Source organism: Hemicordylus capensis, chromosome 2 (genome assembly GCF_027244095.1).
Source record: "Hemicordylus capensis ecotype Gifberg chromosome 2, rHemCap1.1.pri, whole genome shotgun sequence".
NCBI lineage: Eukaryota > Metazoa > Chordata > Lepidosauria > Squamata > Cordylidae > Hemicordylus > Hemicordylus capensis.
Window position 1 is genome coordinate 379,847,850 of NC_069658.1, and position 25,983 is coordinate 379,873,832.

Here is a 25,983-nt window from a genome sequence, read left to right on the forward strand (position 1 = left end):
TTATAGAGGCACGCATCTATTTATTGGCCAAAATTTGACCCGCCTTTCCACTCAGGTTGAGTGCTCAAGGCAACAGCAACAGCAACAGCACAACACAGAGCACAGAAACCAGAGCTGAATAGCCAGTAAGCAGCCAAAGAGCCATCAGCCGATTTTGCAGCACCGGGCGGACGTCCAGTCAATGTTGGCACACTGGCAGTGGCAGATAGTGTTACTACGGATATCCCAAGAGCCACAAGCAGATCCACAGGAACAGCCAGTGGCCACATAACCTGAGGGTGGAAAAGAGAGATTAGAGAGAAAGGGAGATGGGAGCCTCAGTGAAGCACATCCATTTCAGGCATCACTGCAGTAGGATGCAGGGTTCACCAAAGGCTATTAACTTGGAAACCAAAGGTTTCCAAGTCAAGCAAGCCAACTATATTTCTGCAGCATGAAGTTTTGTTTTCATTTTAAGCCCATGTATGTCCAAAGCAAGTAGACATCCAGGGAAATGTGCTTGACTTCTGCTCATCTCTTCTTGCCCTTCCCTTCTTAGTGCCTTGGCTCCCTAATTCTCTCCTAATCACTGCTTCTCTCCAAGCATAGCAAATTGACTCACCTGAAGGGCAGGTGACAAGAGCACCACGTGACGAAACATCAGTGCAAATCATCTGGAGCTTCGACACCAGTGATGCTTCTGCAAGATGAGAATCGGGGTTACTGTTACATGCCATCCGAGGCAGAAGAGGATTCTTTGCTCCTGCTACTATATAGGAGCAAATGAATCCACTTCCATTCATGAGGAAGTAGGGATACACAGCACACATTCACCTCCAAAACAGAAAACTCTCCTAGGCTCCTCTGGACCATGCCTGTGATAGGGAGGTGCACGAACCTGTTTGGAGGCCCTTTTATGGGCCTGCAAACAGGTTCGAACACTGGCCGGTTCAAACATTTGGCAGGGGCAGGGGGTAGGACTTTAAGGGTGGGGGAAGGTGCACTTACCCCTCCCCCCACTTGCCCCCCACTGCTGCTGGAGTTTTGTAAAATGCCTCAGGGCAGCAGTGTACCTCCCTGCCACCCCTTCTTCTTTGGCCGGAAGTGGCCAGAAGTACCAGGCATGTGTGTGCACGTCACGATCATGCAAGAGCACTCGCCTGGTACTTCCGGCCACTCCCGGCTGAAGAAGAAGAAGGGGTGGCAGGGAGGTACGCTGCCTCACCAAGGCATTTTACAAAACTCCAGGGGAAGTGGGGGGGGAAGTGCACCCTCCCCCACCCTTAAAGTCCCACCCCTTCAAGCCACCCCCGCCTGGTTCCATGCACATCCCTAGCCTGTGATGGCCACAAAATTCACACAGTCTCCTATGGGTTACATCTGGTAGCAGGTCAGGCCAATTCAGCCATGACCATGGCAAAAACAGCGGCTAAGATAATCTTCAGAAGCTGATAGCAACGGGAGATAAGTCACCCTTTTCTGTGGCTGCAACTTAAATATGGAAACTCTTTCCTGAAGGAGATCTGGACTTGTGGTAGCAAGCATGAATTGTCTCCTTTCCTAAGCAGGCAGGGTCCACTCTGGTTTACATTTGAATGGAAGACATGTGTGAGCACTGTAAGATATTCCCCTTATGGGATGGGGCTGTTCTGGGAAGAGCATCTGCATGCTTACATGCAGAAAGTTTCAAGTTCCCTCCCTGACATCTCCAAAATAGGGCTGACACTGAGAGACTCCTGCCTGCAACCTTGCAGAAGCTGCTGCCAGTCTGTGTAGATAATACTGAGCTAGATGGACAAATGGTCTGACTAGGTATGTGGCATCTTCCTATGTTCCAGTGCTTCCTATGCCATTTGGGTGGTTATGGGTTTGGAGTTGACACAATTAAAAAGAATATTAATGGCAAAAACCCCAAACCCACAATCAAAGATTGTTGGTTGTTGTCACTGCTGCTCTCCATACTTGTATGATGGTAATTTGTTTTGTTTTAAATGTCTGTTTATATGATGTTCTAATAATGTGCTGTTAACTGCCATGGATCCCACCTTGTGGGCGAAAGGCAAATACACAGTTTTTAAAATAAACAAGATCATAAAATTTGTTGTAAACCGCCCAGAGAACTTGTGTTTTGGGCGGTACAGAAATGTGTTAAATAAATAAAATATATGAAATGGGACAAATATAGCAATATTGCATCAGTGTCATCTTCAGAGTGCAGGTGTCATCTTCCCCTTGCCCTCCTGGGGTCCTGTGTGTATGTAGCACAGGTCAGGGGAAACAAGTGGGAATGTGCATAATCAGCAAAGAGATGGAGAAGAGCTGCATGTCTGACCTCAAAGCTGAAAAGCTACCCCTAGTCTCCACAAAAGAGACTTAAGGTTGATGCCTATGTCATACTTGCCATATGAATCTTTCTGGATTTCATGTGCATTTCATACATGCTATATAGCAGTATCACATTAAGATTTGAAATCTTCCACACAAATGCCAGTTTGTGCCAGTTTGTTAATAAGAACTCCATCATTTACATATTTTTTTTTAAATGGCTACAATTTGAATTATTCTGTTGTGGGAATATTTCTCTTTGCTGGAACTTGCTGTCCTGAAATCCACTTCCAACCTAAATTCTCATTCAAAACCACTACAGTATTTAACCACAAATCCAAATGAGCATGCGACCTCCTACCCACCCACCCATTCTTCATTGCTGGCCCATTGTTGCTTTATTACTCTTTCCTAACCGAATTGTGGTACCAAAAGGGAATTAAATACCATTGGTTAAGTCCATTAGCAGCATCAAGCAGCAGGAGAATAGAAAACAGACTGCTTTCACCTTTCTACAATCAAGGCTTTTTTCATGAAACTATTAATGTTCGTAATTATTCTCCACTGCCTGGTTGTGTGCTACAGCCCTCCCCTCTCTGGATCCTACAAACTGCTTCCAGGCAGCAGTGCAGCATTCTCTCCATTGTTTCCAATAGAAGGAGCATTGCACTGCTGCCTGGAAGCATTTAAAGCCATTCTGCAGCAGCCCCATCACTACAAGGTCAGGGCTGCCTTTGAAGTTAAGTAGGGACCTGGCAGGTCTATCATCACTGAAGGGCTGCTCATCATGTCGGCCGCTGGACGCAAGGTTAAACGTTAGTGTTGCTCCCCCACCCACCCACCAATGGAAGCATTATGCCTTCAACACCTACAGGGCAAGCAGTAATTTAACTGGTGCCATTTCTTTATAACTACATTTCCAGTCTAGGAAAGGTTTATTACATTGTCTATATGACAAGGACTTGCTAGAGGTTCACAGTCTCTAACCAGAAAAAAGGTGATGTAATAATGCTTTTTAATGTATATGAACCAGAAGGTCTCTGTGTTGTCATGATTCTACAGGGATAGGCTCAAGAATTAATAACTGGATTTTAACAGCAGACAGCAGATACACAGATATTTTGATGTGGGACATATAGCCCAGGTGCATGCTTGTTGATGTAGAAATAAGGTTCGAAGAATTCATTGGGACTTTCTCCCAGGCATAGGACCGCCACCTGAGAGGCATTTATTTTCAATGGCTAACATACCATGCAAGGATATGTCAGCCCAGTAATGTTGTGGGCCCACAAGGTGTGTAAGTTACATAAATTGCACAAGTGCAAACATTGTGCAAATGATGTTACACAAAAGTAAGACCATTGTTTCCAATGGGCTTAGTCTCGCATAACATCATACGGACAATTTTTTGCATTTGCACAATATGCATAACTTGCGTGCATGTAATGTTATTGAGCTGATACCTTTGCGTGATATGTCTGCCATCGCTTTTAAATATATATAATTGGACATGAGATTAAGGTTGCAATCCTATACACAACTGAGAGTAAGCACCATCCATGGGCCTTTTGAAAAAACATGCATAGAATTTCACTGCATCAGTCCTATATGGTGGAAACTGCTCTTTAAGGAGCTTAGTCTATTGGGTTTCTCAGAGGATGTTAAGTGCATTGAGGAAAATGTTAGGCAACTTTCTTGGGATAAATTCGTTGGCACTTAGATACTCTTTAACAGAGGGCAGGGGAACAAGACAAGGGCAGGGGGACATTAGCAGAGGCCAGAGGGACTAGACATAGCAACCATAATTAGAGCTTCTGAATGCTTCGGTCAACTTCAGTTTGAGGCCTTTGGCAAACTGCCCTCCCATGGATATTATTCTTTCTGGGTGGGCCCTAAAAGAGTTCTCTGCTGCCGCCACATGAAGGCCACGGGCACACACAGAGGTAGTGTCAGGGATCAGCAGCAGGTCCTTCTGAGGGCCCTTGGCAGCTGCCCAATAATGCCAATCTCTAACACCAGCACTGCATTACATTGTATGAGGATGCTGATTTGGATAACAACTCGGGTGACAGCCCTAGGCCCTCAGAGCAACCACTATACGTTTTTGGTAGGACCAGATGATCTCTCTAAGGGAAAACACTGGAATGCTAGAAGGGCACTTGGACACAGAATTTCACGTATCATAATGGGGTCCCCAAGTCCCAGTGCCAAATACCAATGGATTTTGTCAATTCCTTCACTTTCAGGTCAATTGCATTATCAATCAGACAGCACTGAGCTCTTGTGTAGTGCGCAGAAATCAGCACAGCAAACAGCAGGCACATGATGACCTTCATCATCCTGGTGCAGAACTTCCTGAAAAAGAATGCAGCCGTTACATAAACTGCTATGTCAAGGGAAGACCATGAAGGTGGGGAGGAGGAGTATGAGAAATGAACAAACCACAGGAACAATGCTTGTATTTGGACCAACTGGACACCACAAAGCAATTAATTAGCTTTCACTGCTAGTGAAACCATAGGTCCTAAATTCCCTCCTTCCTCCATCCACCAAAAGAAAAGGAGAGAAAACAAATACAAAAAATTCAGGAAGCATGCTAAAGAATATAACAATTACTAGAAATATCAGTAATGTAGCCTAACCTACTTCACAGAGTTGTTGTGAGGAGAAACTTAAGTATGTAGTACACCGCTCTGGACTCTTTGGGGGAAGAGTGGGATATTAAATAAATAAATAAATAAATAAATAAAATTTCTGATATTAATTATTAATATTCTGATATTAATATTAGTAATATAGCATGTCTCATTCCCAATCAAAATAAAAATCTATAAAATTAGCAAAAGAATTTCTGGCAGTTAAGCTTTCGAAGCAGCAGCAAAATGGACACTGCTGAAGAACTTGTTAAATTCTTACTTTCTGATGAAAATGTTTTAAATTTTAACTCCGTAGCCAAATTTTGTTATATTGCTTTTAAGATGTATAATGAGAACCTATAGAGTTTTCTATAAATTGTTCTGCTGTTTGCATGCATGGATTGTTTGGTCTAGGACCGTAAATAAAACTTGACTTGACTTGACTTGATGGACACTTGACACAGTTACACTTCTAAATAAATGACACCTGTATTAATGCAAGCAAGCAACAATTCTATTTTCTGCTGCATGAACCAATAATTGGCTGTGTCAAATTTTAGCTAAATGCTTCCTCACCCCCAAATTGGTCAGCTGAACAAAAAGTGTGGTAGATCCTCAACAAGTATATCCCAAAATGATGGATAAGGGTATTCACACAACCAGGAGGCTGGGAGGGCGGGCAGGAGGCTGCATTAAACTTACCTTCCAGACGATTACTCAGTGTCAGTGGGAAGTGCAAACCATGCTCCCATACGATCCATTCTGCTGCATGCAGTGCTGATCTCCAGAGGTTGTGAGCTGGCCTCCATGTATCCCACAATGCACCATGCAACAAGCGTGGTGCATTGGGAGATATCCCTGTGAGACAGGCACTCTAGGCACCCATCTCTGTGTGCGCTTGGGCTGCAAGCAGCCTGAGCACACACACCATCCTGGTGCCAGAGTTAAGGGCACACTCGTGCCCTTAACCTCGACTAAATGTCAGACTTTAAAGTGGGGTTAGGTAGGCAGGCAGCACCAGGATCTGCATGGATCCCAGAACTGCACACAAACAGCCTGACCCAGGCTGGGCTGCCCGAGTGTTGATTAGACTGTTTGTGAGAACAGCCTTAATGTCTTAGCTCATACTGTCTAATACCTCTGATGGTATAAGCTGAAATCTTAGGAGTAACTATATATTACACACAGAAACCATTTTTCCATTAAAGGGAGTCTGAGGAAGCTGCAATTTTTAATCTGCAGAGTGTTGGAGCAGGGATTTGCAATTTAATTATATTTTAAGTTGGATCAATCACATGCAGAAAAATTTTCAGTCCTGGCAATAGGGGCATAACTATAATAGGGCAAGTGGAGGCAGTTGTCTGGGGGCCCAATGCCTTGGAGGGGCCCCCAGAGGCAAGTCACCTAACTGACTCCCCCAGCCACGCACCCACCCGGGCTTCCTTCAGTCGTAGTCATCCTCCGAAATTGATGTGAGTGTTAAGACCTGGAGCTACCAGAGCAGCATGTCTTTCTCTAGTACCATCAAATGACTTGCATCTTCCACTATTCTTTACTGCATGAGCTGAGCTTCAGTGAGGGCAGGGCCATTTTAAACTCTTATCTATGGGCCTACTCCAACCTTGCCTTGCCCCTGATGGCCAACATTGTTGTAAGCAAGTATATTGTTCTTCTTTTTCCATATATGGGCATCTCTAGGTTCATGGAATGAATTTAAGATGTGTAAGGGGCTGTAGACTTGGAAAATAATATTCTTTTCCCAACACGATTCTAATTAATACAATGCATTACTTAGAACTGAAAAGAATATTTTAGGGAATTATTCTATCCATTCTATTAAACACATTGGAGAATATTCAGTAGCAGCAAGGGAGTCCAAGCAAGATCAGCCTTGTGGCACTGAGGGAGAAAAGTTTAACTTTCTCCCCCGTGCTGTAGTCCCGATGATTTGCCTCCCTCTGCCCACACTCGTGCTGCTATTTGCCAATGGAGGAAAACTGTTATACCACATTCAAAAGGAACTGCTATAGATCTTGCATTTACTGTTCTCAAAACATCACCTCTACTGAGATACAATGGACAGTCAGTTTTATCTGGCAGAAATAAATTATTAATCAAACCATTAAGACGCAAGAATTAACAAGGTTCATCATGTTAGCAACCTAGCTTGAGATATGTACCAAAGGACACAGAGGCTTGCCTGCCAGTATTCCCCTGACTCATTTGTTAGAAGAAGAAAAAGCCCATACTTACCCTTTAGAACAAGAAGTTTCTTCCAAAATGTTTCACCCAATGAACAAGTTTCCCAGCTTTATATACAACACAGGGTTGCAACATCTCTCATCTTACTGGGTTAACCTTTCACAATATTCTAGCCCTCCTATTACAAAGACATATCCTGGCCACAAGGAAGACACTGAAAGAACACAAAATGTTCTCACAGGTTTTCCTTCTTTGCTCAATATTTGTGTGGTAGGGCAGGTAACAAAGGACATGTTCATCTCCCCCCGCCCCCAGCCCATCTCTGTAAAGTGCATTGAAAAGTTAATGAAAAGTATTTTTTAAAAAAATTTCACTAACCCCCTCCAGGGGAATTCTCCAAGGCTGTGGGAGGGGTGGTCCAGCGGAGGTTCCCCCCTTCCTGCCAGCCTCTGTTATGCAGCAAATCACCGCATTTGGGCATTCGGGCATGCACAGCGGCCTCCAAAATGGCCACAGCAACAAAGGGAAGGCCCAGAAAGGGGCAAAGAATGCCTGAATGGAGTGATTTACTGCATAATGGAGGCTGGCAGGGGGAGTGGGGACCACCGTGGACCGCCTTACAGCCTTGGAGAAGCCCCCCAGAGGGGGTAAGTGAATATTTTTTTTAATTCATGAACTGCCCCCCCTCCCCGAACTGAACTCGTGGGGTTCGATGGGGAGCAAAACGGGTCCATTTCGGACTCAAACCAAACCGGACCAGCCGGTTTCATGCACACCCCTAATGTGCATTGCAGTAAAAATGTATCTAATTTGCAAGGCTGTGAACAGAAGCATATTGTGCTCAATAGAAGTTAAGCTGGTCAAACTGTAACAATTGTAGAAACAATGAAGGTTCTCATTGCTTGTTGGACATGCGCAGTGTGTCAGTAGCTGCTTGCACATATTGCTGGAAATCTGACTTGTATAAATATGCTTGGAGAACTCTGATTTTGCCATTGAGCCCCTAATAACTGCTTGGCAGCTGTCGGCACTTGGCCTGGTTCAGCTAAATTGTGCTTTCTTAGTACCAAAAAAGTCTGATTGAAGGTGATCAATTGTTTCTGTGAAGTTTTGTTTCTTCCACAAAGCCCTTATGAACCTTTTAGATTAGAACAAGAAGTTAATTACAAAATGTTTCACCCACTGAACTGGTCACAACAAGGACACTGAAAGAACACAAAATGTTCTCACAGGTTTTCCTTCCTTGCTCAATATTTGTGTTGCAGGGCAGGAAATAAAGGACATGTTCATTTCCCAAAACTCTAGCTGCTATACATCTTGCATGTCATTAATACCAACAGGTCAATGCCTCGGAAGAATAGGGCAGTTCTGGGGTTTCCCCCAGGAATTCATAATCTATGAAAAGTGAGATCTTCAGCTCCTCAGAGCAGATCTGCAAATAAGATTACTGTTTTTCTATGCAAAACGGTGAAGGCTATTGGCAATAAAACTCTTTCTACTGTCCAGTTGTCAAACAGACTTTAAAGAAAATTCTAAGCTTGCACAGCTGTTTGAAGAGGGTGGAGGTCGTATCATGTGAAGGGCACAGGACAAATGCATGTGAAGAATTTAAAGGAGTCAGAGGTGCAATATAAATACACACCCAACCTCTGTAACATTGCAGATACACTTGTGTTGTACTAGCTCCCTCTGCCTGTTCCCAGAGTCTACTGGTTAATTCTGGGAACAGTAGCAGTCTGGTTATGTGCTCTAATTTTGGTAAATCTCTAAAGCAAAATTCCTAATCTTGGGTCCCCAGATGCTGTTGGTCTACAACACCCACCATCACCACCTGCATGGGCTTCAGCAATTCATCAGATTGGGGTGATATTTTGCTAATTAATTTCCGATTGGTTCACATAAAACAAAGGGTGATAAGGTCACAGAAAGCAATGAGGGAGTAATAATGTCTCAAAAAGCAACAAAAGAAAAGTGAAACTCACTGAGAATGTGAGTTGTTTAAAAACTCCAAACATTTTAACCCAACACTAATGAGAATCCCATCAACATCTCAGTTCTCAACATTACAGCTGAAAGGACACACTGTGAGGCAATCATCACAGATCTGCTAAAGGCAGTCATCACAGATCTGGTAGCTAGCAGAGCTTTGCACGAACCCAAAAATGTGGTTCAGTTCAAATTTGAATCAATTTGAACTGAACTGTGATGCTCCGAACCAGTTCAGTCGAACCGACCAGGCGGTCTGGTCCATTTAATCGAACCAGTTTGGTGGTTCGGGTGGCCAATATACGTGTAAAGGGGATTCTGGTGAGGATTCCTTTTTACAAGTACAGGGGTGGGGGACTCTCCTGAAAGTAAGAGGCGGCTGGGCAGGGGCAGCAAGAGAAATAATAAGCTCCTTACCTGGCCAGTCTGGCTGCCAGAGCAGCTGCCAGCACCTCTGCTCGCCCTCCCAGCATGGCCTCAAGATCACTCCTCCCTCCTTTACCAAGCCACCATCTTGTGGCTTGGTAAAGGAGGGAAGAGCGCGCTTGGGGCCACGCTGGGAGGGCAAGCAGAGGCACCAGCAGCTGTGCCAGCAGGTAAGAATGTATTACCTTTCTTGCTGCTCCTGCCCAGCCGCCCCTTACTATTGGGAACCGGTTCATGAGTTTGGTCCACGATTGAACCTCCAAACCAGCCCCAGTTCAAGGTGAACCATTTCAAAATGAACTGTTGGTGCACACCCCTAGTAGCTAGTTAAATGGACTCTACAAACCAGCCTTCCAGACCTGTCACATTTTGCAAGGGAGTTCTTGTCTTGGGGCACACATTTCTTAGGTGCATACAGTACCAGTGACTTCTGTCCAGCCAAGACAAACACAGATGACAGTGGTTCCCTTTGTGAATGTGATTAGATCTTCAGTGTATATCTGAATTATTATGTCTCACAGTGCACATAGGTCATATTCTTGCTCAGGAGAGCCTCTGCCACCTCTTTTTTGGTTGTTTATTGTGCTTTTGTGCAACTTGGCATTGTGAAATGGTCCAACAGGACTTCATTATAATTAGAATGCACAGTTCCATATTTCTTTATCATATTTGTAAAATATTTTAACATAATTATTAAGGAGTGTGCAAGACCTGTAAATCGTGTATCTGAGAGAAAAGATTGCAAAAACAGCTTTTGGGGCCACATTTTATCAGGAGATGACCCACTGTTGAGTAAATGTAGGACCTGTAGCTGTTCAGCAGCAACTAAATGAGTATGTTTGATCAGATAAAGTTACACTAACAGTACAAGCCAACAAAGTAATTTTCACATGAACTAACCTACGAAGGTGACAAGCTCTAAGCCCAGTCTTGAGGAAGGTTTGCCAGACATACTGGATAATACAGGAATGGACTGTTTTTGCCAAATGTTTGATCTTGGAACAGAACATCATACAGTATAGTGCTATAATTTATGCTCTCTCATTCCTGTCTCTCAATTCTCCCCTCGCTATCAGGGGTTTTGTAACTAGTCAATAGAAAGAGAAGGGTGAGGAAAATCTTCCCCTGCCTTTCTTGAAAGTACTCCATTGGAAGAACATTTAAGATAAACCATTATCAATGGTTAGCTATGTTAGGTAACAACCATAAAGCCAAAGTACACATACACAGCCATACCTTGTTTGGGACTAACATGACAAAGTAAAATAGCACAGAGCTAGCTGGCTACTTTGTGGTATTTTAGTTAGTCCTCATACAGGCATTATCAATTAAGGATGCATAAATTATTTTGAGGTTGAATCGATTCGGAGAAGAATCTGGAGAAGAGAGCTGGTCTTGTGGTAGAAAGCATGACTTGTCCCCTTAGCTAAGCAGGGTCTGCCCTGGTTGCATTTGAGTGGGAGACCACATGTGAGCGCACTGTAAGATGTTCCCCTCAGGGGATGGAGCCACTCTGGGAAGAGCAGAAGGTTTCAAGTTCCTTCCCTGGCTTCTCCAAGATAGAGCTGAGAGAGATACCTGCCTGAAATCTTGGAGAAGCCGCTGCCAGTCTGTGTAGACAACACTGAGCTAGATAGACCAGTGGTCTGACTCAGTATATGGCAGCTTCCTATGTTCCTATATTCAATTTGAGTGATTTGACCTTGAAAAGAATCTGCCCTGGCACGCCTGGCCCAAATAGAACTTGAATTGAATCTCCCCAGATTCAAGATTCAAGTTTCCATTAGTCATTGCCATTTCGTCATGTCCCTCTGAGCTTCTCTGCCACTCTGGTTGGTTTCTTGGAGTGTGTAATGATTGGCTGGCAATCCCCCTTGCTTCTTGGTGGGCTTGTTATCCTGCACATCCTGTGTTGCCGGGGTAACTGTGCCAGCATTGGCTGTGGGGAGGGACAAGGGTGTGATGGAGGTAGATGGAGGGACTTTCAAATGTACTTGAGGGAGTTTCAAATGTACTTAAATGGCTGCCTGAAGCAGCCATTTCCTCCTGCCTCATGGAGAGAGAAGAGGTAAGAACTGCTGCTGCTGAAGAAATGAGGTGGACTGCTGTGCTGAGTGGTTTTGTATTTTTCTTCCATAGGGAATAATGGGAATTTGAAATGGCCCCATTATTCCCTTGGGTCATGCCTAGGTACTCCAGAGTGGGTTGGGGGGTATGGCCACATGGGTGCCACCTACCTCCCAACCCACAAGGCAGTGGGGCTCTCAGGTGATTTTTAAGAATTTAGTTTAGTTTTCAGTGATTTTGTATTTTGTGCCATAGTGAATAATACGGAGTTGAATCAGCCCCTTTATTCCCCATGGGTAGCAACTAGGTACTCCAGAGTGGGTATGGGGGTAGGGTGGTATGGGTGCCAAGCCACAAGGCAGTGGGGTACTCGGGTAGTTTCTGGGGAGTTTTTAAGTATTTTCAATTCTCTGGTATTAACTAACTTTTTCTCATTATGAATCCCTATATAGAAGTAATGTAACATCCAAGAGTTTCTAAACACATTAGATTCTCAGATATTACATTGCTTCTTCATAAGGATTCATTATGAGAAAAAGTTAACACCAGAGAATCAAAAATACATTAAAATTCCCAAATATATCACCGGGGTGCTCCACTGCCTTGCAGCTTGGGTGGTAGTTGGCACCCATGGCATTCTACCCCCCCCCCCAACCTGCTTTTGAACACCATGCACTACCCATGGGAAATAACAGGGCCACTTTGAATCTCCATTATTCCCTATGACAGAAACATACTTAAAACTAAACAATTCCTTTAAAAAGCAACCATTTGCTTTTGCAGTTTGGGTGGTAGGCAGCACCCATGGCACCCTGCTACCTAGCCCACCTTGCTGCCCCCTAGCCCATTAAAAGTGAATTTGAATTGAATCCAATTCAAATCTACCTTAATTTGAGGGCAGCAGATTTGAGTTCGAATCGAATCAGGCTTATTCTATTCAAGTTCAAATCAAATCAGGTTTATTCTATTCAAACTTGAATAGAATCGCAACAATTGTTTCATGCACATCCCTATTATCAATATTTAGTCTCCCCCCGCCCCCGCTTTGATTGCCATGATCTTACTCCAGGTTCCTGTGTAGGATATTTAGGAAGGTGGTGTTCTAATAGTCTCTTGTCCACATTAATTGATATCTGAAAGTCATACAAACTTACTGGGAGTTTAAATAGCTAGGCAGTATTTCTGAGTTCTGTTATCTGCTCCTTCCTGTGTTCATGATGCTAATGTTTCCCATCTGAACAACACTCTATCTTCAACCACACACAAAGACAGTGTTCTTTCTTGGTCCAGAATGTATATCTACACAGATTTCTCTGATTTCAAAGGCATATGTTTAGTGGAGATGGCAAAGAGAGGCCCAAGGATGGAAAGGACAGCTGGAGAGAGGACAGGTTGTATAGAAGAACTTGCATTTTGACTTTTTTTTTACATTATGTTTTCCTCCAAATATTCTCTGTATGGAAAATCTGTTGTAATTTGTCCTTTATTATATTATATTAAATTTTCATTACAATGGGGGCTCCCTTATTTTAAACATTATGGGTCCCATAGGTAAAATTCTTCTCCCTATTTTAAAAATGTTGATTTGGCAGCCCTAAACATTACCAATGTGTGACAGAAGTGTCTAGTTGTCAACTGGTTTGTTTGTGTATGAGTGCTGGAGTTGCACTTTTTGAGGGGGAGGCCCAACTCAAAGCCCAGAATGATGGTTTCTCAAAATGTCTTTGGTGTTCCTGAGGTTGAGGGGGTAGCCCAATTGCATGCTATGAACACCAGTTTATATCCCATACCCCATAATTAAAGGATCTTCAGGGATGGGGACGAAGCTCAGTGGTACAGCATCTGCTTTGCATGCAGAAGGTTCCACATCCAAAAAGGGTGGAGCCAAGAAGAGGCTGCCCTTCTTCAAAATAGTAACATTGGCAGGACAGCGGGCCGTTACAAGGGAAGGGGACATAGAAATTTAATAGCTGTTTCCCCTTCCGACTGTCCTGCCAGATCTTTGACCTTGGGGAGCAGTGCCGACCACCCTTGGAACCTTGCTTTGCTCCTCAGTAATGCCAGGTCGGTCCAGAACAAATCAGAAACAATCTATGATTTGATTCTGGATGAAGGCGCCAACCTGGTATGTATTACAGAGACCTGGTTGGGGGAGGCTGGGGCCCCAGTGTGGTCCCAGCTTCTCCCTCCAGGGTACTCTGTTGAGGAACAGGTGAGGGACCGGGGGCGGGGAGGTGGAGTGGCTGTGGTCTATAAGAATAATATCTCCCTTACCAGGATGCCTGTTAGAGTGTCAGACCATATTGAATGTGTGTACTTACGTTTGGGGACCAGGATAGACTGAAGCTTCTGTTGGTGTACCGATCATCCCGCTGCTCAACAGAGGCCCTAACTGAGCTAATGGACTTGGTCTCGGGTTTGGTGTTGAAGTCCCCTAGGCTTGTGGTGCTGGGGGACTTCAATGTTCATTTCGGGACTAATTTGTCCGGGGCGGCTCAGGAGTTCATAGCGGCCATGACGACTATGGGCCTATCTCAAGTGGTCTCGGAACCGACGCACATTGCAGGTCACACACTTGATTTGGTCTTTCACTCTGATGAGGGTGGTGTTCCGTGTGGGGGGGCTCCTGTGATTTCCCCATTGTCATGGATGGACCACCAACTGGTTGTTGGACTCACAGTCACATCCCACCTTCGCAGGGGTGAGGGACCTATTAGGATGGTCCGCCCAAAAGGTTATTTGATCCAATAGGATTTCAAGAAGCCTTGGAGGGATTTAGTGTTGGCTCTGCCGGCGATCCTGTTGGTGCCCTTGTGGAGAATTGGAACAGTAAACTCACTGGGACAGTAGACATGATCTCTCCTAAGCGTCCTCTCCGACCCGCTTCAAAATTGGCCCCTTGGTATACATAAGAACTACGGAGGCTGAAGCGGCAAGGTAGACGACTGGAGCGCAGTTGGAGAAAGACTCGACTCGAATCCGACAGATTGCAACATAGAGCTCATTTGAAGATCTATGCTCAGACAATACGAGCAGCAAAGAAGTGATTCTTTTCTGCCCGTATAGCATCCGAAAGTTCACGTCCGGAGGAGTTGTTCAGGGTTGTGAGAGGGCTAGTATGTGCCCCTCCTCTCTTGAATCAGAAACTGGAACCATCGATTACCTGCTGTGATTTGTTTAATGAATTCTTTGTAGAAAAAATCTCTCGTACTTGGGCCGACTTAGACTCCGTCTCCACAATTACTTCAGTGTCTGATGTGGAGGTGTCCAGCAACTCATCCTGTGTGGTTAGGTTGGATCAGTTCCAGTTTGTGACTCTTGAGTATGTGGACAAGCTGATTGGAACGGTGCGGCCCACCACCTGTCCTCTTGACCCTTGTCCGACATGGCTTATACTATCTGGCAGGGCGGTTGTTGTAGAAGGCCTGGTAGAGATTATAAATGCATCTCTGAGGGAAGGTAGGATGCCTCCTAGTCTTAAGGAGGCAATTATTAGACCGCTTCTGAAGAAGCCTAGGTTCCCTCAGAACTGAGTAACTACAGGCCTGTCTCCAACCTTCTGTGGCTGGGCAAGGTAATTGAGAGGGAGGTGGCCTCCTAGCTCCAGATAGTCTTGGAGGAAACTGATTATCTTGACCCATTTCAAACTGGCTTCTGGGCTGGCTATGGGGTGGAGACTGCCTTAGTCAGCCTGATGGATGATCTCCACCTGGGAATTGACAGAGGAAGTATGTTGGTCCTTTTGGACCTCTCGGCAGCTTTCGATACTATCGACCATAGTATCCTTCTAGAGTGTCTGAGGGGGTTGGAAGTGGGAGGCACTGCTCTGCAGTGGTTCCGCTCCTACCTCTCAGGCAGGTTCTAGATGGTGTCCCTTGGAACAAAATCTTCAAAATCTGAACTTTTGTATGGTGTCCCTCAAGCCTCTGTATTATCTCTGATGTTGTTTAACATCTACATGAAACCGCTGGCAGAGATCATCAGGAGATTTGGTGCAGGGTGTTATCAGTATGCTGATGACACCCAAATCTATTTCTGCATGTCAGCATCTTCGGGAGAGGGCATAACCTCCCTAAATGCCTGCCTGGAGGTGGTAATGGGCTGGATGAGAGATAACAAACTGAGACTGAATCCATATAAGATGGAGGTACTCATTGTGCGGGGTCGAAACTCAGGAGATGATTTTGATCTGCCTGTTCTAGAGGGGGTCACACTTCCCCAGAAGGAACAGGTACACAGTCTGGGGGTGCTTCTGGATCCAAGTCTCTCCCTGGTGTCCCAGGTTGAGGCGGTGACCAGAGGTGCCTTCTATCAGCTTCGGCTGATATGCCAGCTGCGTCCGTTTCTTGAGACAGATGATCTCAAAACAGTCGTACATCTGCTGGTAACCTCCAGACTGGATTACTGTAATGCACTCTATGTGGGGTTGCCCTTGTATGTGGTCCGGAAACTACAGTTGGTTCAGAATGAGGCAGCCAGGCTGGTCTCTGGGGCATCTAGGAGACACCATATTACTCTTGTATTGAAGGAGTTACACTGGCTGCCGATACGTTTCCGGGCAAAATACGAGGTGTTAGTTATAACCTATAAAGCCCTAAACAGCTTCGGCCCTGGGTATTTATGAGAACATCTTCTTCGTTATGAACCCCACCGCCCATTGAGATCATCAGGAGAGGTCCGTCTGCATTTGCCACTGGCTCGTCTGGTGGCTACTCAGGGGCAGGCCTTCTCCGTTGCTGCCCCGAGGCTTTGGAATATGCTCCCTAGTAAAATAAGAGCCTCCCCATCTCTGACAATTTTTTTAATGTCTTTAAAGACGCACCTGTTCACCCAGGCTTTTAAATCTGTTTTGATTGTTTTTAATGTTGTTTTAGAATATTGTTAAAAAAAATTAAATTGTCATATTTTAAATTTCTTGTTTTTGTTTTTAACTAATGTTTTAATGTTGTTTTTATTTTGTTGTAAACTGCCCAGAGACATAAGTTTGGGGCGGTATAAAATATGTTAAATAAATAAATAAAATGCCAGCTACTACAGAGAAACCATCAATTTCTCAGGTCATGGAGTCCAGACCAGTGTTCCCTCTAAAAGAAATTCCCAGTTGTTGTTGACTACAACTCCCAGAATCCCCAGCTGCAGTGGCTTTTGTTTGGGGATTATGGGAGTGGTAGTCAGCAACATCTGGAATCCCTGTTAGAGGGAACACTGGTCCAGACAGTTCCAGAGTTCACATCAAGTATGGAAAGTCAGTATGATTGGGGTCTGTGTGGTTTTTAAGATGCAGGAGTGTAGCAACATTGGCGGTGGGTTGTGGCAGTGGCCATATTTGAAACACAGACCGCCGCCAATGTCACTATACCCCTGCATCTTAAAAACCACACAGACCCCAATCATACTGACCATCCATACTTAATGTGAGCTCTGGAACTGTCTAGACTCCATGACCTGACAAATTGATGGCTTCTCTGAAGCAGCTGGCATTTTGACAAGCAAAAGTTCTAGAGTCTGGGCAGCCTCTTCTTGGCTCCACCCTTTTTGGATGTGCTACACTATCAAACATGAGAATTATGGTCAAGAAGGAGGAAATAGCAAATAGCAAAGACTATTGGCGATAAAACTAAGTTCACTGCTCAGCTGACAGACTTCTGAGTTTACATAGGTGTTTGAAGAGGGTGGAGGCTAAACAAAGGACACATTCCTATAAAGACTGTGAAAGGCATCAGAACATAAATACACACCCAGCTGTTGCAGATACACTTGTGTTGTGCTAGTTCCCCCTGCCTGTTCTCTTCTGATTATTCTTCCTCATTCTTGACCGTAACTCTCATGATGACTGGTGTACCTTGTCCAAAAGAAGGTGGTGCTAAGAAGAGGCTGTCCAGTACTTTGCTGAGCTTTTGCTTGTCAGAATGCCAACTACTGCAGAGAAGCCGTCAACTTGCCAGCTCATGGAGCCCAGACATTGTCCCAGAGCAGGCCAACACATTCCCACTCCCCAGAGCAGCTGTTCATCCTGCCATTCAATCCCTCTACCAAAGGGTAACCAATGCAGAACATGCAGTTTTAAAAGGTACTAAACATCCAGACAATTTTGCCCAGTGCATAGCTGGCCTGCAGAGCTGTTTTCCATTGGATACAATGAGGATTAATACTTACGTGAATGCAAAAGGACTGGACAGGTCCATGGAATATAAATGGCCAGTAGATGGGACATTTAAAGACATCCAATTTAAAGGATTAGGGTGTTCCTAATACAGGAGGAACTAAGAGTATAGGAGGCTAAGCGTGGATGACAGGGAACAAACTGCTTTATTTCTAGACTGTGTTGTTAAAATGTCCTGAGGCTAGACAGACTACTGGTTTGTTCTAATACAGTTTTGTTTTTTTACATGTTTTGCTAGGAGTGCCATATCAGAAGCCAACCTAAGTGGACAGCAGGAAAAGTAACCACAGTTAGCAGAATCTAATCCCATCAAACCAGTGCCCTAGATTTTTCTTTTAAAGATTCTGATAGTGTTTCCTTTCCTGCAGTCCATCCAAGGCTCTACTTTCACCCAGTTCCCAAGAATCATGACAAGCAATTAATTTCTCTCTTGATCCAGTGTATGGGATTTTAAAATAATGGTTAAATGTATGAGACACTCTGTTTAAGAGGGGGGAACAGCCTCCCCATCCAATTTGGCAGGTGATACTCCCCTCAGACTTATTTTGTTAAAACCTCTGAATGTCATCTCATGAGAACAAATATAGGTGAAACAATTAAAAACTTTTGAGTGGCTATCACCCAATGGTAGAGAAGATGTTTTGCAGAACTCCCAGGTGTAATCCCTGGCATCTCTAGGTATGACTGGGCTGGGAAAGGCCCATCTCTGAAACCCTGGAGAGCAATTAGAGAAAGATAACAGGGCAAGTGTCCGACCCAGTTTCAAGAATGATGTGTGCTCTCAATTTTTGTCATTGGTCAGCAAAAAGCTAGGTAGGAAAGGGAAGTGATTATGTGGGAGATGGCTGCAGACTCCAAAAACATTTCCTCCACTCTCAATGATATGCGGGGTAGAAGTACTAGGTGGGATGGCATTAGCATAGATGGTAGAACAAATCATCTCAGAGGAATGGGGTAACCAAGGTTTATTATTTATTTTAAATATTTCTAAGGGACAAAACAGTTTCCGATCACAAAAAGCATTTTAAAAAATCGATACTAAAAGAGAAGGCAGCCAGCAAGACAACAAGGCAGCAAGATAAAAGTCAGTGGTGCAAAACTGATTATAAAATCAGCTAGAATATTAATTAAAAGTCAACAGAAATAAAAAGAGAGCCCATAAAAAACAAGAAGTATGGAGGCCTACTGGGCCTCCTTGAGCAGGGCATTCCATAGATGTGATGGCACTACAGTAATGGCCCTGCCCCTGATCACCACAGAAAATTTGGGTTAGTGGCAGACCAGAGAAAAATGTCTGAGATGATAATCTTAAAGTCCAAGTAGGTTCATATGGGCATATGTGATCCTTAAGTCCTGGGCTGTACAGAGACTTAAGGTTTAAAGCCAACACCTTGAATTGGACCTGGAAATGAACTAGTAGCCAGGGCAGCCTTTATAGCCAGTGATGTAGTTACCAGTTCAGAAGTGCAGGTGCTCTCCATGACAGCCCCCATAGCCATGCCCACCCCAACAGCCAGAAGAGAAGCCAAGAAGTACCGGCACTCCATCCCTGCACATCCCCCCTCCACTATAGCCCTTCAGGGCCCCTAAGAAAGCTGCAAGACAGAAAGCAGAATAGGTGCATCTTTCCACATCGTTGTATCTCCATGCTGTGACTGCTATACTTCTCACATTACTTCCCATCATGTTCTTTGGAAAGGCATAGAAGCCCTGTTAGAATACAGTGGTGGCAATCCCACAGGGGAAGAGCTAGCATCCACTCTGGGGGCTTCTGCTGTAGGCCATACTTGTGGCCTACATGGCACTCAGCATAGGGATATGTCCCTACCTCTGTACGTACAGAACATCCACCTGTGAAGAAACAGGGCATGCCATTACCCAGTCAGAAATGAAAAGAAGCTACAACATCCTGTGACTAGATACTCAGCATGGGTTGGTGATGCTAAGAAAAGTGCTACCCCTGAATTTATTTTCCATACTGCACTCCTCAGCATTGCTTCCCTTTCTCCTATTGTCTGACCCTCTGGTGTCTGTTTTTGGTGGTACAGAAATCTAATAGCTACTGTATGTCAATCTGGAGATTGGGAGAGATATTGCAATTATTAAGACAAAGCTTAGCTATCTAGTTTAGGTGGGACTGCCTTAGAGAGCCCTGGCAGGGTGTGAAACCTGGGGCAAATCAGCCAGTGTGGGCCCCCCCTTTCCAGTCGATTTTAATGGGGATTAAAAGAGTGGGGCCCAGCGCAGTTGCCCTGCTTGCTCTGCCCTACAGACAGCCCTGATATAGGGAGCTGGGATGGAATTCTGTTTACTGTTTCTGTTCTACATGTCCTGGTTCTTTTCTAGCATGGAAAAATGATTTATGACTGACTAGTGTAAGTGACTGAAGAGCACAGTAGACAATGGGGAGAAGTATCAGGAGTTAAACAGCAATAGCGGTGTTTCCCCCCTATTGCCCTCACCAATGAATGAAAGTTCTCACACATGGGAGAGCAGAATATCCAAGTCATGCCTTATTGCACTGTTTAAATGCTATTTTGTATCATTTTAACTGCATGATGATAAATAAAAATAAATAATGATTAGGCATAATTAGGACATTCTGCTCCACTGTTCCCTCTAAGGCGTGTGCGTGCTCACACATTTTTAATGTCTGCTCAGCTAATTTTAGATCGCTCTCAAAGTAAATCCGAAAGGCCACACTCTGGATGCATGTGCACAGTAGGCCAGCAGCTGGGCGGTGTTCACCCAAACTGTCCCATAGGTTCTCCGGCCACTTTTTACTTTACTTTTCTTGTGTGGTGTGAGATCCTTGCTGCACCACTTGCAGCAATGGGAGTTGAGATTTCTGATCATGGGCGAAACTACAATCAGGCAAGGGAAGACAGCTGTCTGGGGGCCTCACTGCCTCGAGGGCCCTCTGAGACATGTCACATGACTCCCCATTGTCCACCCACCCAGCCCCAAGGCCGCTCACGCAGCCAGTCCCCCTTGCCCTGTTCCTGCTTGCCCTCCTGGCCAACAATCTAAGCAGCCTGCAAGCTGCTAGAGCTCCTTCTCTCCCCGCCTCTCAGCTGATTGCGGGTGGGCGGGGCTTCCAGAGAGGCCTCCCTGCAGGCCTCCCTGAAGCCTGAACTGGAGTGCTGGCTGGCAGGCAGCAAGGAAGGAAGGAAGGAGGCAGGAACGGTGGCCAGCGCTGGCTGCCCTTACCCACCACAGTTCTCTGCAGACCCTCTGCCCAGCCAGCCCAGCCTTTGCCAGTAATGGAGGTAAAATGTGAATTCCTTTTGGGGGTTACACCACCACCCCCCAATATAGAGGGATCTGCTTGTTTGCTGCAGGGCTTTGATATATGGGGGGGAGAGAGACTGAGAAGTCTTTGAATATTTAATTTAAAACAGATTGGAAAATTTGCTGGCTTTTTAAAAAAACTATCTAAAAAGTCCTATAAGTGGCATATTCATGGCAGAAAATTACAAAAACTTCTGGAACAAATAATATTATATTATATTTATTCATTCATTCATTCATTCATAAATGCACTTATGTTCAAGTTGTTTTGCAACCCAGAAGGTCTGAGTGAGAACTGTGAAGCATGTGTTGTACTTTTATTTTATTTTAATTTAGAAATGCCAAGTTGGTTGGACATGTCCAAAAACCTCACTCACACTATTTACACTGTATGTCATCAGTCAGTATGATTCTGTAATGATATGAAATGTTAAGGAGGCCCTGCACATGCTGATTTGCCCCTCAGCCCCACACCCCACTAGGTATGACCCTGCTTCTGAGCACCTGCAGAGAGTGGTTTTTATCTCAGAACAGTGAGAGACCACAACCAGCCCTACTTCTACTTTGGGAAGCAGGTAGAATGACTTTTAGGACAGAGGGTGTAACTTCAGGAGCTCCTTGAGCCCTGGCATGTCTCATTTATCTTAAATTTTAGCAAGAAGAGGCAGATTCCTCATTCTCCCCACCACCACCTCTTTTTCTCCTGCAGAATGGTGCTAATTCTTGCTCTTTTCTCTATTTCTTCCCACCCATCTTCCTTGCTGTTGGGAATTCTCTCTGGTAGAGAAACCCTTTTTCAATTATAGCAGAGTGCACAGGGGCACAACACAGCGGATTTAGTTCGGCATGCATGTATGCTGAGAGTAGAGTAACTTGGAGCCAATTCATAGTTTCAAATCAATATATAAGGAGAACAATATATAAGGATCAATATATTAGAGAACTCCATTCTGAGGCAGACTCAGTTTTATGGTCAAGAAATGGTTAAAGAAGGTCTGCATAACCCAAGCTGCTCTAATTGCAACTTGCCGGCAGCATAATAAACTCCTGTCCACTGTTGGTATGCAGGCAGGGGGCCCCTTGCTATCTGTAGATAACAAACTGCTGGTAGACACTTGCTCAAGGCCACAGCTGCAGGGAGAAGGAGTGGGGGAATGCTTAAGTTATCGTTTAGTAGAGAAATTGTCTGGGGGTAGAATTGTTAAGATGACGATTAAGTGATGCTTACCAATGAGAATTGTATCCACTATATGTAAATTGTTATGTGTATAAAAGGCGAGGCCGTAGTGTGATCGGGGTCTCAGCCTTTGGAAATTATTCCGCTGGGAACATTTGCTGGCAAATAAATAAATCTGCTTTCTCTCACCTTGGTGTCAGTCTCTGTCACAGAACCCGGGGAATTTCTGCTTCAATTCTAGACAGGAAAGTGAGGAGTTAGGATCTCTAATCTATCTATCTATCTAGATGCAGATGGATTCTGCATCTTCTCTGCACACATGATGCAGGGAGAGGAGCTTGCTTGCATGTTGCAAGGTAGAAGAAACAGGAAGAGAAGAGAGAGGAAGTGTCCCTCAGATTAGCAATCTACATTCCAAAGGGATAGTGTCAGAGCAGTAGAGAAGGGATGACCAATGTCTTGACCCTCTAGCCCTCTGACTCACTAGTCTGTCCTCCACTGTCTTTGAGACGAGACAGCGCAAAGTTCTTAACTTCCAACACTTGCTTCAGTGGGACTTACTGGTCTCCTATAGGGAGCAAAGTATGCTGGGAGCACAAATTAGTTTGGTTTGGTTTACATCCCTGAGCATGTGCAATCCTATATGCACTTACCAGGGAAGGATCTCAGACAGCTGAATGCAATGGAGTTTATTTTTAAGTAGACATGCTTTCCTTGCTAGTAAGTCCTTTAGGTTTCAATGAAATGTACTTCCAGCTAAATGTGGTTAGATCTGCTGCCTGAGGCTGCAATTCTCCACACACTTACCTGGAACTTTTACACACAGCAGGCTTTACTGCAAGTTTACTGGGAGGCTTTACTGCAAAATTGAAGTTGTCCCAAAGAACCAACGCAAAATAGTGTTGTTATTTTTTACTCTGGATATAAATCAGGTTACACTCTAACGAGCAGTGAAAAACCTGAATTGCGTGTGAACTGCTCCCCAATAATTTGCAGGGACTTCAGGGTAAATCTGGCCAACATGTGAATGCAGCACCTCCATTCCAGAGGAGATGTGTGTTAAAGGGCTTTAAAAGCCCTATGTGGAAAACCTCCTGGAATCAAACTTTACTGAATTCGTTCAGAATTCTGAGAAAACATACACAGGCTCACATTGCATGGTTGAAAGTCTCCTTTGCTAATCTGCAGCAAGGGGCCTATTTTAATAATTAGTGTTTCTAGCGTGTTCTAGGCATTAAAAGTAGCACAAATATATAGTATTCAATGTATATCACTATATATTGTGAAGTGTGCAGTGAAATGTATTTCCAGGCAGCACACTGATTTTGAAATATCACACTTAAATCCTTGGGGGCCTGGGATGTGTGGAGGCCCTGGACTTGGGGGGGAGGTTTAAAATCTCATTTTTGGGCCCAATCCAACCTTGCTATCCCCGTTTCTGATTAGTGTTTGTGTCTAGAGTCTTAAGGCAGGATATGTGTAAGGGTTTGGAGAAGACAATTGTGATGAATCTGTCCATTATCTTTTTTTATTATTCACCCCAGTTTTTGGGCATTCATTATTTGTAAAAAGTGCTCAATTTGTGCTAAATGCACTATTTCCTGCTTCTGTGCTCATTCTAAAGGCAAAGGGGCAGAGCAACGTAGCCCCACACCATACATCTTGATAGAGCAGAACTGTGTTTCCTGCTGGGCCTTATATATTCCTGATGCTGTGTGATGATTGGCTGTGAGTTTGTCCATAACCTATCATCCAATGTGACAGGATGGAGGAGGGGGACAGTTGCCTTGAGTACTCCATTGACTCCAATGAGCGTGTCTTTATTTAGGACAGCTATTTTGTTTCATAGAGAGCCACTGTGGTATAGTGGTTAGAGTGCTGGACTAGGACTGGGGAGACCAGAGTTCAAATCCCCATTCAGCCATAATACTTGCTGGGTGACTCTGAGCCAGTCACTTCTTTCTCAGTCTAACCTACTTCACATGAGTCACAGGGTTGCTGTGAGGAGAAACTTAAGTATGTAATACACCACTCTGGGCTCCTTGGAGGAAGAGTGGGATATAAAATGTAATTAATAAATAAATATTGTTTTACAAGTGACCTGTGGTATCCCAACTAAGCTAGGCACTCCAATTTTCCCCTCCCACCATATCCATAACTCTGCCTGTTTCTTCTCACCCACGCCATTGTAGTTAACATACTAATTACACCGGCTTAAAATGATAATGGTGTTATGATGTAATTACACTACAGAGTTGTAACTTGGAGCTACAGATGGGGTTCAGTAGCAATCCTATTCTTGTGCACCTAACTGGGGGATAGGACTGTAGCATGAAATCACCTTTCGTGGTATTTATGTGAAAACTTGTTCAAACGAGAGCCAGCATGGTGTAGTGGTTAGAGTGCTGGACTAGGACCGGGGAGATCTGAGTTCAAATCCCCATTCAGCCATGAAACTAGCTGGGTGACTCTGGGCCAGTCACTTCTCTCTCAGCCTAACCTACTTCACAGGGTTGTTGTGAAAGAGAAACTCAAGTATGTAGTGCACCACTCTGGGATCCTTGGAGGAAGAGCGGGATATAAATGTAATAATAATAATAATAATAAAAACGGTGCAGAAGAGAAAGCAGAAGAGAGGCACTTCTTACCTGAATGAGCACTTTTTTCCCAATGCAAGTTTTATTCATACATTAGTTAATCCACTAAAGTGAGAATTGTTTTAAGCCCCATGTGTGGAAATGCCCTTGTGGGGTTTGCACATGGATAGCTCCAACAGGTTTGTGTATTCATATAGCTCCTCCTTACACCAGACACACGCTCATGAGAGAGGAGGGTATTTTCCCGGGTGCAATGTTTAGTCTCACAACGTGGCTGTGAGAAAAAAGATTGAACCTTTATGTGTGGTAGGAGGAAGCGCTACTCATACGAAAAGTTTATATGTATTAAGGACTTTATATGCCCCCCCCCCCAAAAAAAAACCAACACCCAGCCTTATTTATTCTGCCGAAAGGTTGACTTTGGGATTGGAAATAGAAGGCGAGGAGCAAAGAAAAAGACATACACACAACTAGTGCACTAATATTTGAATTATGTATGTGTGAGAAGGTAAACGAGGTCTCTTACCACTACGGGACACTTTGTAAACGTGTGTAAGGGAGCCACGAATCGGCCACTGGTCCTCGGCACGTGTCTACCACCGAGGGTTGAGAGATACGTGTTTCCCTCTCACACGCCCCCGGTCACCGCAGCAATCTCGCAGGACAGACGCTAAAGTAGTTCGTTCTTCCAAGTTAGTAAATAGTGTTTACTAAACATGCTTAAGGTTGCAGCAGCCCGATCTGGTGTTCAGTGGGATTTACGTCCCCCCCGCGTAAAGGTTCCTAGGACTGACACCGCGAACGCAGGGGAGAGCCACCCGCTCAGGCTGCCTATTTCCTCGTAGGTCGAGCAGGCAAGAGAGCCTCCTTCGTGTTGGGGGTGTGTCGCCAAAGGCGTCTCCGAAGGGGCGAGTCCCTAGGTCAGCTCCGCCCGCTCCAGACGCGGAAGTGGCGGCCTCTGGGGCAGCAGGAGCCGAAGCGGGACACGGGGGACCATGGCGCCGGCTGGACTGAAGGCGGTCGTGGGAGAGAGTGAGTGTGGACCGACCGCTGGCGGGCGCCCGGGGGTGGGGGAGCATATGCGCGCGCGTGTCTGTTTATATCCCGGTTTTCTTGGACCAGAAGGGTGAAGGG

The 25,983-nt window shown here is 44.7% G+C and overlaps 2 protein-coding genes across 4 annotated transcripts in view; one reads left to right on the forward strand and one right to left on the reverse strand.

Moving 5' to 3' along the window:
* RETN (resistin) lies at nucleotides 1–25,710 on the reverse strand. Of its 2 annotated transcripts, none has more exons than XM_053298634.1 (4): nucleotides 25,376–25,710; nucleotides 4,520–4,659; nucleotides 602–679; nucleotides 1–272 (listed from the first exon to the last, which is right to left on the reverse strand). In XM_053298634.1, exons 2-4 carry the CDS (start codon nucleotides 4,641–4,643, stop codon nucleotides 145–147), a joined length of 330 nt encoding a protein of 109 aa, XP_053154609.1. In that variant the 5' UTR covers nucleotides 4,644–4,659; nucleotides 25,376–25,710; the 3' UTR covers nucleotides 1–144. The 2 variants fall into 2 exon arrangements, with proteins under 2 accessions (XP_053154609.1, XP_053154610.1); XM_053298635.1 differs by lacking the exon at nucleotides 25,376–25,710 and adding an exon at nucleotides 7,194–7,317.
* Nucleotides 20,965–25,983, forward strand: part of STXBP2 (syntaxin binding protein 2) — a 59,273-nt gene continuing 54,254 nt past the window's right edge. The window contains exon 1 of one of the 2 annotated variants that reach the window (XM_053298630.1): nucleotides 20,965–21,053. Coding sequence is in view for 1 of the 2 variants with exons in the window: in XM_053298629.1 (XP_053154604.1) it covers nucleotides 25,845–25,881 (37 nt within the window). In the remaining variant the exon portion in view is untranslated. Of the gene's footprint in view, nucleotides 21,054–25,694; nucleotides 25,882–25,983 lie in introns of those variants that run through there. The other variant, XM_053298629.1, reaches the window with a different exon arrangement.

What these genes read in the sequence shown, in the direction of transcription:
- RETN (XM_053298634.1), bottom strand. Translation starts at nt 4,643, where the DNA reads ATGATGAAGGTCATCATGTGCCTGCTGTTTGCTGTGCTGATTTCTGCG. An exon ending in GGAATTGACAAAATCCATTG is followed by an intron (nt 680 to 4,519) that starts GTATTTGGCACT and finishes CTCATCTTGCAG; the next exon opens with AAGCATCACTGGTGTCGAAG. An exon ending in TCTTGTCACCTGCCCTTCAG is followed by an intron (nt 273 to 601) that starts GTGAGTCAATTT and finishes TTCCACCCTCAG; the next exon opens with GTTATGTGGCCACTGGCTGT.